Genomic DNA, 15,501 nt, shown 5'->3' with positions numbered 1-15,501 from the left:
GAGTTGACACAAACAAAAATGGTGCAGATTTAGGCAAAGCAGACACGTGTACAGTGTGGAAGGTGACCGAAGAACTGTAAAAGTGAGACGGAAACCAATATCGGGAGAGAGTTTAATACAAAGAGAAATAATAGGCCCAAACAAGCAGAATCAAAAATCTGAAATACCTGCAGGAGACTTTTTGTACAGATCAGGCTAGTATTCAGACGCAGAGAATAGGCCATGATGGCGGTGAAAAAACAAAGGCGGGTTAGAAAAGGAGGCAAGAATGCATTTCCACATCCCTCTCTTTCGCCTGTAAGACGAGGGAAAGGCTGAGCCGTACACCAGCAAGCAGCCCCAGTCAAACAGGGGCTGGGGCTTGAGAGGAGTTTCTGGGCCATGCCCTCCTCTCTCCCTGCCCACTTTCACCACGCTCAGAAAGGGGAGAGAGAAAGAGAAAAGGAGGCAGAGAAAGAAAGAATAAAGTCACACTATTTTGCCTTAACACACCTACCAAAGATATGGAATTCACGTGGAGCCTGAATAGGGTACACTGAGGGTAGGTCATTGAGTTTACCAAGTGAACTCATCTCACGCAAAGGAAGAGCTCACATGAACTGTGTCATCAAACAGACATCTGCCCTGACTGTAGGCAATGCAGCTGGAATGAGATAGAAATAAGTATCAGAAGTGAGTACTTACATACTTAAATCCTGTTTTGCAACAATGCCAAAAGGTTTGATGGGTTTATCTGCAGTTGGCCAAACAAGTCAATGCCAGATATCCCCGAAGAATCTCGGAGCAAGGAAGTTAAAGGCTTCGCTCAGAGCACAGAGACGTAAAGCCTTTTGTCAGCAGTTGGCATCTTTCCCAGGTAGTACATGCCTCACAGTTCCCATTTTCGGTAGTCATTCCAGATGTCTTCAGTCGTTCTGCACCTGTGGTTTTATTTGGATTTGTTGCAGACAAAAAAAGGGGAATCCAACAAGGTTCTGATTCAGTTTGGTTATAGTAGTCTGTGGAAATTAGTTAAGTGAACATACAAACCAAATGCGCGGTTTTGAGTGTTGACCAAACCAGTCCGAAGTAAAGAAAAAAGAAAACGTCACGAAGCTGGCAACGAAAGGATCAACCTCTGGAAAGACACAGATCGAAGACGATTTGTCTTCCGGCTCACCATCGAGAAATGTAAACTCATCAAAATAATCCAATGTCTCTATCCAAAATAGGACACAATAGTTTTATTTCAAGCATCTCCACTCCAAGTGCCTCAGTGCCCAGTTACACTTATCAGTCTCTCTCCTCAGGCAGTATCCAGGACAGCTTCCTCTCTGACGTCACTGTCTTCTCAGTTTTTTTGCAGCAGTTATTGCCTTCTATACAAATCCTCGCATTTTTTCCCCAGAACCCCTCTGTATATACATCCTCAAAGGATTTGTAGTGAATAAAAAGTCATTCTACAGAAACTCAGGCAGGGCTAGGACTGAAACGGAGAGAGAGAAGCTGCAAAAACTCCTTTAACAAATCCTACTGTGTCTCTTCCTGCTCTCGCACACTGAGCTTGTAAAAGTTTCAGCTGCAAGGGCTTGGGCCAGCCTCCATTGGCACCGTTTCAAAAGAGCACTGCCTGTTTCAGAAAAGCGGCGGGGACAAGTCTGTGAGAGAACGCTGGCTCTTTGCACCCTCTCCCTCCACCCTCTCTCAGAGCCTGTGACCACTCTCAGGACTTTATTTCCTTCTCTCACGGCAATGCCAGCCTATGGCAGCTCAGCGGTTTTAAGGCATCTGTCCATATGTTCGAGATCTGTGGCAGTCTGGTAGGAGAGGCTGGTCTCTATCACTCTCACACATGTACTGTACGCACACACAGAGAAAAGGAAATGCAGGCTACAGCACTATTTCCTGGATACCTTGTCCTCCATTTCAGTGTCAAGCTCTCATGAGGCTCAGTGCTGCTTGTGTTACAGTTCACAAACTTTTTCTGCCTTTATGTCTGCCTATTGTCCTTCTGCAGTACTTCCTCCTTGACACACCTTTATAGTAGTCTAAGTCTGCTAGTTCTCTTAAGCTTTGAATGTAAAATATTTCAAGTAATGATAAGATCAAATCAAGCTTAAGAAGAGGATTAAGCAGTGCTGAATGATCACAGTGTAAACACATCGCTAGCAACCCTTCATGTGTTTGCATCTGGCAAGTTAATTGTGCTGTGTTTGCTTTATCTAAGTGGTAAAGTTGACTTTACAGGTGTCATACGGGGACACAGTCATTTGATTACTGTGTAATACCGGAGGCCAGCAGGGGAGGAGGAGACCTGAGCACTTTTTTTTTTTACTTTACTGAGGTGCCAGTTATTAAAACAAACACATGGAAGAACAGGATAGGCAACTTTCCACACCTTTTCTGATGGATCCTACCACAGACACTCAAGCAAGGCTCCCTTCACTCTTCTCGACTGCATTTAAAGACAAACTCATTGCACAGCTGGATGATGGTAGTCTACAGAAACACAGTGACCCTTTACAATGCTATCAGTGGACTGGAAAGGGAGGCAAAGGTCACATAGCCTACTGTAGTAACAATGATGAATAGATGACAGGAGGAAGGGCTATTTCTGTATAGCTGTCTCTATGTTATCAGGTTATGAAAACACAGTTGTCTATGGAATTTACAGTAAGTATCTATGCATGCAGCTGCCTGGGAGAGCTGCACTGACAGTGTACGTCTTGGAAACGCTCAGCCAGTCCTTCTATGTTATCATTACATCAACAATTTGTTAATATTGCTCGTTAACATGAGTGCCAGTGAACTGGGAGTTAAGAGTCACAGATTCCATCTTGGCAGTTGACGAAAAAAACCAAGGCACAACTTCCCAGCAATAAGTATGGGAATAAATGAAAACAAAAATCTTACCATGCTTGTTTATGGTATTACTTGAATATAATACCCCAGTACACAAACATATGTAGCTAACATGTAACACAAAGAAGATGATAAGGCGACAAATATATCGTATATATACCTATGGAATTGATCACGCAAGCATGTGTGCAACATTGCAATGGCTTGGGGATCTATTCCTTTGATCCCACATGCTGATAGATCAGTAAAGTGGAATGTGTCTTGTCTTGTCAGGTGAGTACAGACATGTTTCAATAAAGTGTAACACCATCAAGCAGTAATTCAAAGTGTAGCCACCACTCAGAAACAAGTCAAATATATGATGTAGACGGAGGGAGGACACCTGCTTACATGTAGACTGGATACTTTGTGCTCTGTCTCAATTGGCTGCACCTGTTGTTTATAAACAACCCGCAGCTTCACATGATTTGTGCTTTAGTTGTCACTCAAACTGCTCATAACTTTTTCATTCGTTCAGGTACGAAGCCATTCAGATATATTTCAGGCCTACAGGCTTCATTCTTTTAGGTTTTGTCAAGATTGTCAGTTTAAAATGCCTCCCAGTTTAAAGCGTTTTCAGCTATTCACTGTTAAAATACATTCAGACTCCCTTCAGGCCTTCATACTCCCTTCTAACTTCTTCATACTTTCTGGTATAGAAACCGTTCAAACATTTTTCAGGCCTTCACACTTCATCTTCAATCTTCCAGGAATTTATTCAGCATTGGGCAAAACCTTTCAGCAGTTGCGATCACAGCACATTTTCTTCAGGAAATGCATTTCTAGTTTGTAGACAGCATGACTCAGCTGCAGGTGCGTTCCGGCTCAGTGTAACGATTCAAAACCTCAAAACTTGAAGAACCAGTGAATCACAAAATCCCAGTTCTTCTGGCCAGTGGTCCCACTGTTTCTATTGCCCACACCATGTGCATGAGGGTACATGTATGCACGATGTGATTGCCTCTACATCTATGCACATCTGCACTTTTGTTTGTGTATTGATAATCAGTCAGCTGGTCTTAATGGTCTCTTTGGCCCAGTATGTGAGAACTCTCACCGTCCTCTGGGACCTTCCATTAGCTGAGCCTGTTTACTGTGCAGCTATCATAGTGATGTCATGTTTTCAGTGGCCCCACTTCTATCTTGTGTCTCTCTTATGGGTCAATCTAGGTTAAGTAATGCACTCCATGTTGAACATGATCCCCTTATTCCTAGCTGGGATTTTATTAACAGGGAAGAGCAAGCAGAGAGAATTGTGAGTGAAGGAGTGTTCTCAATTTGCTCCTCATTAGATTTGACGTTGCGCTGCTTAAGCATGCGTGTGAAACTCAATGTTTTGTTACAGCAGTGTCTCTCCACACAGCCAAAGCTGATGGTTCAGGGAAGAGCACATGTGTACAAACTGGGATGTGATACCTAAGCTTCTGATTCTAGCCATGTTTTACTTCTCATCCCTTTGTGTTTTACACCCACTGATATTGTATAATGTTGAAGGACTTCAGCCAATCCCAGCATGCATTGGGGGAGAAACAGGCAAAGGCCATCATGACATGGTGGCAGTCAATCACACCACTAATATTACAGCTGCATTGTGAAAGCATTTATGATGGGACATGACAGGAATTATACTCCTTGGTTGGTATTTTTTGTGACCTTAATGATCCATTGTATCTTTTTCTATTTCTGTACCCAATACACTATTTTTGCTTATGAATAACACTTTTCTATTTACATTGCTGATGGAAAAGAGACCTCCTGCTATTGTATCTCTCCTTCTCTTTCTCTCTCTCTCTCTCTCTCTCTCTCTCGCTTTCTCTCTCACACACACAGACACACACAGACACACAGAGATACACACCCTTCCCTCTCCTGCCTCCGTGCAACAATCCCTCTTTAGGGGATAGACTCATTTAACCCAGATTTTCCTGTTTCGTCTTCATTGTTTGCCCTTCCTGAGATATGGGCCCTCTCCGTGTTGATGATTCACCAGGCTTCACAGTGCCACTGGGTTCATGTCCTCGCTAACGTGCTGTTTCAGCAGTAACCTCATGGGTGAACTAAAATATCACCATCAAGTCCCCCCGTCAAACACCGGTCACTGCCACCGGAGCGCTCTACCTTTATGTATTTACCATAATTTCTCCTGGTTTAGTGTTTGTACAACTGCTGTGAGTGGTCCCTGTTTCACCATAACTTTGATTAATGTGTTTTCATTTCATTCAGGCTTGTTGTTACAGTTGTTGGTATAGTTAGAGCTGGTTTTATGGCCTCTCCGGTATACTCTCTCTCGCTGCTTCTCATTGCTTTGACAACGTTTACCATCGTGCTAGCAGCAATAAAACAAAACTGACATGAAATTGGAAATGTAAGCGAAGCACACTGTGGTTTCTGTCTCTTTAAGATCTTGATGGCCTCTCCTCTGCTCCCTCGAGGTCGCTGGCCTTCCTTAGGCTGCCTGCCAACCGCTATGTTACTGTCAAGCCTTTGCAGAAATGCCAGCAGAGCCATTAGTCTTGTCCCTTTTCAGTGGTCAGCAGACTGGGCCGAGTGAATAAGACGACGACGTGGCGAGACAAAGGACCGAGCCTTATAAACCTACAAACATCACATGTGTTATTGTTCACCTCGGCTGTGACTATACGCTCCTCCCTTCTCCTCCAGAACACACAACCCAATAAGACGCACATCGTGTTTGACGTTGTATAAAACCTGTTTTCCCACTGGATGTTATATTTGTTCTACTTTGAAATAATACTGTTCAGACTTGGTTGATCATTTTCAAAATATTCAAGAATTAATTTCATTACCTCCATGTGCCCCCTGGTGCCCAAACTGAGGCTTTTGTGCGCCGCGGTCGTTCTTCTCTCTTGGGATACAGCAGCATCTGGTGGTTGAGCAAAGAAATCACACACATACAGTTTGAATAATTTATTAGGACTTACTTTAGAATTTATTGATTTATATAATGTGGTTCTGTTTTATCAACATCACTTTGCTTTACACTAATATTATGCATCAGGATTCTATGCAGTTAATCTGAACTGCAACAGTTAATCTGTGGAAACAGTTTGTCACATTCTCTGGGATTCAAACAAGCTTTTGTCATGTCTAGACTCTTATGTTGATGCAACACATCTCAAATCAAATCTCAAAAGTCATTTTGTTGAACTGAATCAATTTTACACTCCCACATTAAAGTAAATCAAAACCACATTTCTTCCTTTACTGGGCAAACGTTGTACTTTTTCAAAGGAAAAACAATGCAGTTCACAGATGGTGACTAGCTGATTACAGTAATCCCAGTTGAATGGTCAGGGAATCCAGGTTGGGTGGTTGTCGATTTGCTAAAAAGCCTCTTAGAAGTCAGGTCATGTGACCTCTTTCTTCACGGCTACGGGCCTACCAGACATGTCTGGAATCTCATGGGCTTTCGCAGCCCAGCATGAGACTACACAGACTCACACTGCACAGCAACACTACCACCTGCTAAAAGAGCACGTTTAAGTGCTGTGTTTTCATTGGATATCAATGAACTCTGTTTCTAATGTTTGTTCTTTAAGTCACAGTCTAGATAGAACTGTCTCTCACCTCAGCCATGCCTCTGCAAAAGGATGCCCTGAAAGAGGTCTGGACCCAGGACAGGTATGTCAGCGTTACTGGCTTTATTCATCATAACACATCGCTTGAGCAAGTTTTCCCTGTGTGCCTACCAATGGCACCACTGCACTGATTCGTCAATGGTTGTTACTGGTTGACTTACTTCCAGTTCTCGTACCCTGTGTGACCTGTTCAGTGTAAGAATGACACAGTTCAGCAGGGTAACTGGAGAAGCTTTTGGGTGACAGCTGTTGGCTAAGACATATATATTATCTTAGATCAGATATTGCAAAATAAATATCTTCATGATAGCTAACACAATAAAAGAAATAACATTGTGCATTATGTTTGTCCCAGGATTCAAGAGGATGAAGGACTGCAGCGACAGGTTGTGAAGGTAATCTCTTGTAAAAGGTGATCTATAGACTGTGTAAGATGCTTTTACTGAGGCTGTCCTGAGTGCCCCATGAGAACCCAAATTCACATTGAGCCTTAGAGCTTTGAATGTGATAAACAACTCCTGGCCCTCCTCCCGAGCTTTTGTTGGTTTCGTCTGTTGACGCGTTTCTCCAGAGCAGATGGCTTTACACATAAATCCTATTACCAACTTTCTGCTGATGGAGACACAGTGAGTACAGGGCTCTCTCACTCTTTCATTATCTCCCGTGAGAAGACGGCTTTTTCATTTTCTAACCTCTGAAAGCGAAACAGAATGTGGTAGGGCAGAAGTTGAAGGCCACACCATGTCTGCAGAGAAGGTAAATGGGTGGGGCTGTGGTTTGTGGTTTTAGAGAGATATTCAAGTAAGAAGACTTTCCACCATTCATTCAGCTGCTTAGTGAAGCAGTTGAGAGGGAAAACCTTACAGAATATTACTTTAGTAAGACTCTAATAACTCCTATACTGATTCATGTTGCATTATGTTGTGTTATACTTGGGTTTTGGGATGCAATGTGTTTGACAATTTCCCCCCCTATACTATTACTTTAGTATATATAATTGATGTAATTTTAGGGATTTTAATTAAAATTCTAAAATACATTGAAAGGTTATATATATAAGATTATACAAAGTACAGTATAATCTCTATAATCTCCCCCATGTGAGCTAACTGCTGTCTATGTGAATGCCAGCATAGAGATTATTAAAGGTTAACCAGCTGGTACAATTTTGTGACATGACTTGAATATCATTACTGCATTACTGCAGTGCAGGGCGCTTTAAATTGATCATTATCTTGCATCTTGGTGGAAATCCAAAGTTTTAATCAGATAGCGTTCTCCTTTCTGGGGACCATGTGTGGAAGCACGCACAAGGGATTGAAGGCAATCCAGTCGCACTCACAGGTGCTGTGGTGACATCCAAACTAAAAGGACTCTAGAGTCTGTTTGTGTCATTAAAGGCGTATAGCATCATATATATAGTAGATGTATTGTATTGTAATTTATTCTGTACACATTGTGTGTGTGTATGTATTTACACATACTTGTAATTTGTCTTTCTTGCTGTAAGGTCATGTAACAATATGGCCTCTATCATAATTAGGTGGAAATATTCTGGCATTTTATAAAAATATGGAAGGTTGACATTTGATCATAAATTCCTAAACATAGATATTTAATTTATTCAACCGCCTAGTGAAGTAAACACATTCACTGTACTCATCTTCTACAAAAGTACAGATCCGATATTAAGAAAGGAGAACAAGCTGACAAAGTAACTTATTTGGATAATGCATGTATGAGATATTCATGAATTCACCAAATCACCAAACAATGCCTACATGTCTGCTGCTATGACATTAGTTGTGGATTGTCTGAGGACAGAAATAGGCAGAATCTGTGTGTAATAGGATTACCTTTAGTGTCTCTCTTTGAATGACACTGGTTGTGATCCCACTGACCTGCTTCTGTGTGCTTGGAATAGTGTCAGCATGCTCCTCGTCCTTTATGCCGATGGTGCACAGATATCTTGAGTTTAAAAATAAAAAACCCCAAAACAGAATAGAATAGAGTAAGTATGACAGAGTAAGTTCACAGGGGGGAAACACATCAATGCCTCATCTGAACTTTTTTAGCATTCACGCTAACATGGTTGAAGTCCCCTATTCTATGGGAATGTGATGATTCTTAGTGAAGACCTCAGCTGTTGTATGGGAAGACGAAACAATTCAGTCAACTGTAATTGTAAGTGTTCAGAGTGTCAACCTAACGAGCATTTCTTCATTCCTCCCTTTTGCTTCAAATCACAACACAACGGTGAGTGACTATTATTCTTAAGATGCTCAGTAGCAAAGTAGTGCTTTGAGTGTTTTCATGCTTTCCCAGTTTTCATTGTGCTCAGCCTGTGCACGCTCATATTTCCTGTGCAATCCTCTCCTTCATCCACGAGACTCATGAGTCATTTGTTTCCTTACAGTGATCCCTAGAAGCCAAAGAAGAAGAAAGATGAGGCCAATGGCACAACAGAAGCCAAGTCAAATGGAACTGAGGCCAAGTCCAAAAAAACAAAGAGTAAGAAGAATGAAGATGCATCAGAAGAGGAGAGTCCCGCTGTCCAAAGTAAGTAACTTCAATGTTTGCTTCAAAGAAACCAGAAACTTCAGCTATCTCCGAAAAAAACACCCATAGACGATAAAATCTATCATTGTAATCTGAATGCTTTTGTGCTCCCTCATCCGTCAAACATCGCAGATGGAAAGAAAGTAAAGAAAAAGAAAACAGAAAAAGACAAAGAAGAACCAGAAAAGGATAAAGAAAAAGAACCCAAGAAGAAAGTCAAAAGTGCTCCAAAAAAGAAGAAAAGTAAGTCATCAACCACTGTTTCTGCTGGGAAAACAAAGGAAGATGCTCCAGACTGTGAAGAAAATGCCCCACAATTAGCATGTTTGACAAAACGCAATAATTCCGAAATGTATCTCTGCAGGTTCAGACACAGATGATGAGAATGATGACGAAGCTGACGAGGACGACACTCTCAAGAAGAAAACCAAAAAGAAGACTCAGAAGGACACTTCAACAGCTGCAAGTTCCAGCAAGGAGAAGAAATCCAAATCTAAAGGCAAGAAGCATTCAAACAACTTCCACTGTGATGGTGATGGGTGATATTTTCAGTGTGTGTTTCGTGCTCAAAGCAACAGAAAATGAACCATGGTGCACAAACTTGAAGTCATTTGGTCTTTATTTTCTCAGAAGTCTGTAGGAGAGCAGATGTTTCTCACATCCCATTAAAGCTTTGGGCCTTTATTGGTCATTCTTCAGTGTCACCACTTCTTTTATCATTATAATATTGAGTTACATCATAGCTCAGAGTGTTGCTGGTCTTTTCCAAACCATTTGGTTGAATCTTCTCCAAACTAACCCCAACTTCAGATGGGCCTTCCAGTCATGTCAGTAGTTCTTGCATGTGGCTCACAGCTTCACCCGGTGTTCCACCATGGAGCATATCAATGTCCCACTGTGGCAAAGTAGGTTCAGGATGATATTGTGATATCATTGGCCAAATAGTTATTTCAGGTGCCTTATGATGGAAAGCTGAACCAGCCTCACCGTCCTGTAATGTTCTAAGTGTACAGGAACAGGAAAAGTGCTGGATTTAGTTTGGAATTAATAGCATTTATTTCATCAACATTACATTTGCCAGCACCTCTCACCACGGATCTAAACTAAACCTTTCAGTGTGTGGATAACATTATTCATTTATTGTACTTGTTTTTCCTCTCAGAGGACAAAGATTCAGATGGAAAAGAAAAGAAATCCAAGTCAAAGGAGAAGGAGAAGAAGAAGGAACCAGCTTCTATGTTCCAGATAAATGGAGACAAAGAGTCCAAAAGCAAGAAGAAAGGTGAATATATTTTGGAACAGATATTTGATTAATATAGAAACTTAATACGTTCTGCTTTTCCAAAGTGTTGTCTCCTCTTTGCCTCCCCTGAGATGCTGCATTGTAGCTGTTTCTATACTCAATGGCTACTTGATATGTGGATGTGTGTGTTGGCGCTTTGCTCGTCTTTGTTGGGAAATGTGCATGCAACATTATACTGAATATCACTTAATATGATCATAGCAAAGAAAAGGTAAATAGCCATGAAAAGATCAGATCAAACTGTAAAAAAAAACTCTCAGAATATCACCACAACTAAAGATATGAAACAGTTTTTAAACATTTAAGACATTCAGTGTTAATATTCAGGCTGTATCTGATATTCAACCAGCTGCCAAATCAGACAGTGATGGGAGTGAAGCGGAGTTAAAGTCAACCAAGTCCAAGAAGAAATCCTCTTCTGGGGCAGCATCCATGTTCAATACTTCAGGAGACAAGGACAAGGACAAGGACAAAGACAAAGACAAAGACAAGGACAAGGACAAAGACAAGGACAAAGACAAGAAGACAAAGAAGAAAGGTGAGCGTTTCTTCCACCTCTTCACTTCCTTCCTGTGATTTCTAAGATGAGTATTTGGGAAACCTGCTGTCTGTTACAGGGAAAGCGGAAGAGAGCGCCGACTCTGAATCAGAAAAGGAAGAGAAATCCAAAAAGAAAAAGGGCAAAGGGAAGAAGAAAAAGGCGAGTGTCATTAAAGAGATTCAAATTCAGAGCAGAGGGGTGAAATGTTTTGCTGTAAACATGGATGGCAAGAATGAAAACCTTCTCCTTTGCTCCTTTGTGAGCAGGATCGAGCTCCAACACCGGAGATTGAGTTCGACAACTTGGAGACGTTTGTGATGCAGCCGGCTCCACAGGGCGTGACGGTGAAGTGCAGGGTGACCCGGGACCAGCGGGGGATGGACAAGAGCATGTATCCTATTTATTACCTTCACCTGGACAACGAGAAGAAGGTGAGGGCTTCATCAGGGCCTACTGTATACTCATCATGCTTTGTTTCATCTGAGTCATACATTTTCTCTTCTCAAGTTGCAATTAATGAAGTTCCTGTTCTTGTCTGGTGAACAAGCTCACATGGTGAAAATGACCAAGAACATATATTTAAGTGATGATATTGATCTATTTCACTTTTCGTTTTTGTCCTCACAATTTTGTAGACATTCCTGTTGGCTGGGAGGAAGAGGAAGAAAAGCACCACCTCAAATTACCTCGTCTCCATTGATGCCACGGATTTATCAAGAGGTGGAGATAATTTTGTTGGGAAATTGAGGTAATGTACTCTTCACAAACCATCCATTCATTCATTTAAGTTCAGTATTTAAGTTTTTATTTTCTTTCATGACATTACAGGTCAAACTTAATGGGGACTAAGTTCAGTGTATTCGACAATGCTCTGCATCCAGAGCGAGCTCTTCCAGATCTGTCCAACGCACGTCAGGAGTTAGCAGGCATCAGCTATGTAAGACGTGAAACAGTTAAACCATCAATTATGCTTTGCAGTACATATGATGGAAAGAAGTCTTATATCCTGATGGTTGTGTTTGGCACCAGGAAACAAACGTCTTAGGGATAAAGGGGCCCAGGAGGATGACCATCGTCATCCCGGGGATGGACAAGGACGGAGAGCGAGTTCCTCTGCGACCAAGAAATGTAAGCATGTTGTTTCAACATTGACTATTCTACTGCAAGTAGTAGAGCTGTGTGTCTTGTGCTGTGCATTAAGATAGGATGAGGGATCAGAAAGTGTGTGTAATGATCAAGTAGTCTCTTCCGATCATAGATGCTTTGAATTGTGGATCCATGTTCACCATCACATGACCCATTAAATTCAAGCATCCCAGCATCCCCGCTTTACCCACAATCCTCCACGTAGCCTGACTCACGTTTCTCAAACCTCCTCAGGATTGCGACGGTTTGCTAATAAGACTTCAGAACAGAAGGATGGACAATCTGATCGAACTTCGCAACAAGACGCCCGTATGGAACGAAGACTCACAATCACACGTGCTGAACTTTAACGGCAGGGTCACCCAGGCCTCCATCAAGAACTTCCAGATAGTCCACAACAAAGACTGTGAGTACTGTATTCATGCTCTTATACCATGGATTAGATCAATATCTTCAAACCACTCAAAACAAATCCCTTGTCTTTTCCAGTGGATTACATCGTGATGCAGTTTGGACGAATAGCCGATGACATTTTCACGCTGGATTTTAACTACCCTCTCTGTGCCGTGCAGGCCTTTGCTGTTGCACTCTCCAGCTTTGATGGTAAATTAGCCTGTGAGTAACACACCAATACCCGGTGCCCACTCAGTGTGTGAAGCAGTACACAGTGTGCCCACGCACCCACATTAGAGCTCTGCACGTCTCCGGACTCACCTTCAGCACTTCCTCCGATGGCTGGTGACAATGAGTGACGGTTCACTGAAGGTTCACTGAATGTGATAACACCTGCTGTGCCGGTGCGTTTGCCTTTCCGCCGCTGTGTTTCCCTCCAGGATTGAAAACATTGAAGACATCTCATCTCATCTCATCATATCTGATCATATACTCCATGTGTGACATTTGGCAGGAGAGAATCTGTAATTTGATCTCAAGACAACAGTAGAGAAAGTCCCACTCGCACACTCAGCTGGCCAGCTTTGGGGTTTTTCTACATCTCAGTATTGTGTTATGTTTTGCTGTTATTGTGCTGTTTTTGTGCTGTTGTCATTACAAGATTTAGACTCCAACGCAATATCCTTAATGTGGAGAATGTGACGTAATCACACGCAGGGATTAAGACACTTTTCTTTCAAGGATAACAGGTAAATAAGTCATCTGTTTTCATTTGATGTAGTCATTTCATTTTAATATTCAATTCCTGAAAATGTGTAATAGATCAGCCAGTTTAATATTGTAGATAACACAATAGTCATTTATCTATATAAACTGATTCATTCTTATTTATATTCATCAGTGCACATTTCTGCCCATCTCATTTTTATTTTTACCTGATTTTGGTTCAAACATTTTGTAAAATGATGTTTTTTTCTGACCGCTGCCTTTGTTACATTTCAAGCAATATTGATAGCGCTTAGGAGAATTGATGAGCTTCTATTTAATAAAGAAAGTTCACAAACGGTCTGTTGACTTTCCTGTGTTGCTGAGTTGATAATGTCTGTGAAACTAAAGATACAAATATATTCCACAGAAAGAAGCTGGATTTGGCAATGGGTCTGCGCTATGCTTGGAAAGACAAACTGAGACACAGAGATTACAGCACCGTCACACACACGTTGGGCCAGGCTTTTACATTCTGAGGGGTAGAGTTGTATGGCAGATAGGACAAATATTTATTTTCCTTTGTGGGTGTTGAAGCAGACTCATACTCCTCTGCAGTACCGAACGTGTTGAGAAGGGTTTGAAGTTGCACCCAGGGTGAAAAACCTGTTTGGGGAAGAGGAACTTGGGAGTAAGTGAGAGGTGTGTATTCTGCCTGAACCTGCTCAGGCGGTTGTCCAAACTCGCAGATTAAATGAAGCCTGAAGCTGGCAAAGTGTCTGGACAGATGCGCCCAGGTGAGTGCTTAACCCTTTGTTTCTGCACTGACTGAAGATGGGAAATTGCCAAACTGCAAAAGTAAATACCGCAATAATGGAAGGTTTTTGATATATTTCCAAAACAAACTGTGCGCTTGGTGGATCAATACCTCCACCATGGTAGGAGCTGAGCAACAGCATTAGGCCCTGACACAAAGGTGCAACTATGTCACTGACCAACAGAAGGAGCTGTTGTTAAATGGAAGTGATCTCATGGCGTGAATTTATTATGAGTGATTTATTCATTCTCTTTAGTTCTCTGTTTTTCCCTCAACACATTCGAATTAGAATTAGAGAAAAAGCAGTAAGGCATTATGTGATATTTATTTTCAGCTTCAATATTCTACACAGAGACAACAGAGGAGAAAACTACTACAGATCCAAAAAATCATATTGTATGTTTAAACTCATTGCAGCATCTTCTCTTTCAAACCTTCAGCCATTAAATAACTGTTTACTCATTTTAAATATGTAAACTGCATATTTATATATAGATTGATTTAAAATTGTACCCTTTCAGGTTATATCTGCTTTTACGAAAAGATAATAATAATAATAATGTCTCCTGATACAACACACACACCACAGCACAACATTACATCAGAGATATCTTACAGACAAGAAGAGCATCAGATACCTGCAGCATGGTCACCTTGAACTCATTATAGACCACAAGAGACAACATAGTAAATCTAATTGAATATAATAGGGGTTAGTGGTGTAAAGAATCTTGGCAGACGGGCAAACCTCACTGTCCTCGCCACAGCAAAGCTGTTAAACACATGACACCCCAAAATTCCAGATGAGTCTTCCCAACCCCTGAACCATCACTTACAGCTTCAGACTGGTGTGGAGTCCTTTGTCCATAGAAAAACTTAAGAATATATATATTTATTTTTGCAAATTATTCATTATTCTTCCCACAAACAGCCTCTGACACAGAAGGTTTCTGTACAGAAACTCTATATTCCTCTTAATTAGCTGATATGAATTTGATGATTCAGAAATGCTTTTATTTTGTAATACCATCTATCCAAATGTAGGTTCAGGTTTGCTTGTATTTTTAATGCAAGCTTGCAATTGTTTACCTTTTTAATAATATTTTAATTCGTAGACTTCAGTTTATTCAAGCCAAAGATAAATGTCGCTTTACATGGACAAAAGTAGACAACACCAGTTTTAAATCGAGATTTTACTAAAGTAAAAGCAAACAACTAAAGATGGAGAACCGTCCCGTTCACCGTTTTGAGTGAAGAGCACTTTAATGTTGATGTGTAGGTGGATGTGCTCGGTAGTTTACATTACAGCGGGGTTTTCTTCCCATCTGTTTACGAATCTTTAACTCTAACACACACTTCGAGGAATGTTGTCACACAGCGTCTCTCTCTCTCTCTCTCTCTCTCTCTCTCTCTCTCTCTCTCTCTCTCTCTCTCTCTCTCTCTCTCTCTCTCTCTCTCTCTCTCTCTCTCTCTCTCTCTCTCTCTCTCTCTCTCTCTCTCTCTCTCTCTCTCTCTCTCTGTGAGTTCCTCGGTATGTCGCACTCCGTCAGAAAGGCTG

The 15,501-nt window shown here is 41.4% G+C and overlaps 1 protein-coding gene and 1 long non-coding RNA gene across 2 annotated transcripts; both read left to right on the top strand.

The window, feature by feature from the left end:
- The first annotated feature begins 4,554 nt into the window (after positions 1-4,554).
- Positions 4,555-9,531, top strand: LOC142996240 (uncharacterized). The gene is made up of 5 exons (XR_012961743.1): positions 4,555-6,522; positions 6,835-6,874; positions 8,896-9,038; positions 9,171-9,281; positions 9,403-9,531. It is a non-coding gene; the product is annotated as an uncharacterized LOC142996240 (long non-coding RNA).
- Positions 9,532-10,210: 679 nt separating this feature from the next.
- LOC142996239 (tubby-related protein 1-like) lies at positions 10,211-13,440 on the top strand. The gene is made up of 9 exons (XM_076147152.1): positions 10,211-10,320; positions 10,691-10,879; positions 10,959-11,041; positions 11,149-11,313; positions 11,518-11,630; positions 11,711-11,819; positions 11,912-12,010; positions 12,263-12,434; positions 12,518-13,440. The coding sequence occupies exons 1-9, from the start codon at positions 10,275-10,277 to the stop codon at positions 12,649-12,651; spliced, it is 1,110 nt and encodes a 369-aa protein (XP_076003267.1). The 5' UTR covers positions 10,211-10,274; the 3' UTR covers positions 12,652-13,440.
- The last annotated feature ends 2,061 nt before the right edge of the window (positions 13,441-15,501 follow it).

Source organism: Genypterus blacodes, unplaced genomic scaffold (genome assembly GCF_046128005.1).
Source record: "Genypterus blacodes isolate CSIRO-AG114 ecotype Tasmania unplaced genomic scaffold, CSIRO-AGI_Gbla_v1 ptg000037l_1, whole genome shotgun sequence".
NCBI lineage: Eukaryota > Metazoa > Chordata > Actinopteri > Ophidiiformes > Ophidiidae > Genypterus > Genypterus blacodes.
This window is presented reverse-complemented; position numbering and strand designations above follow the sequence as displayed.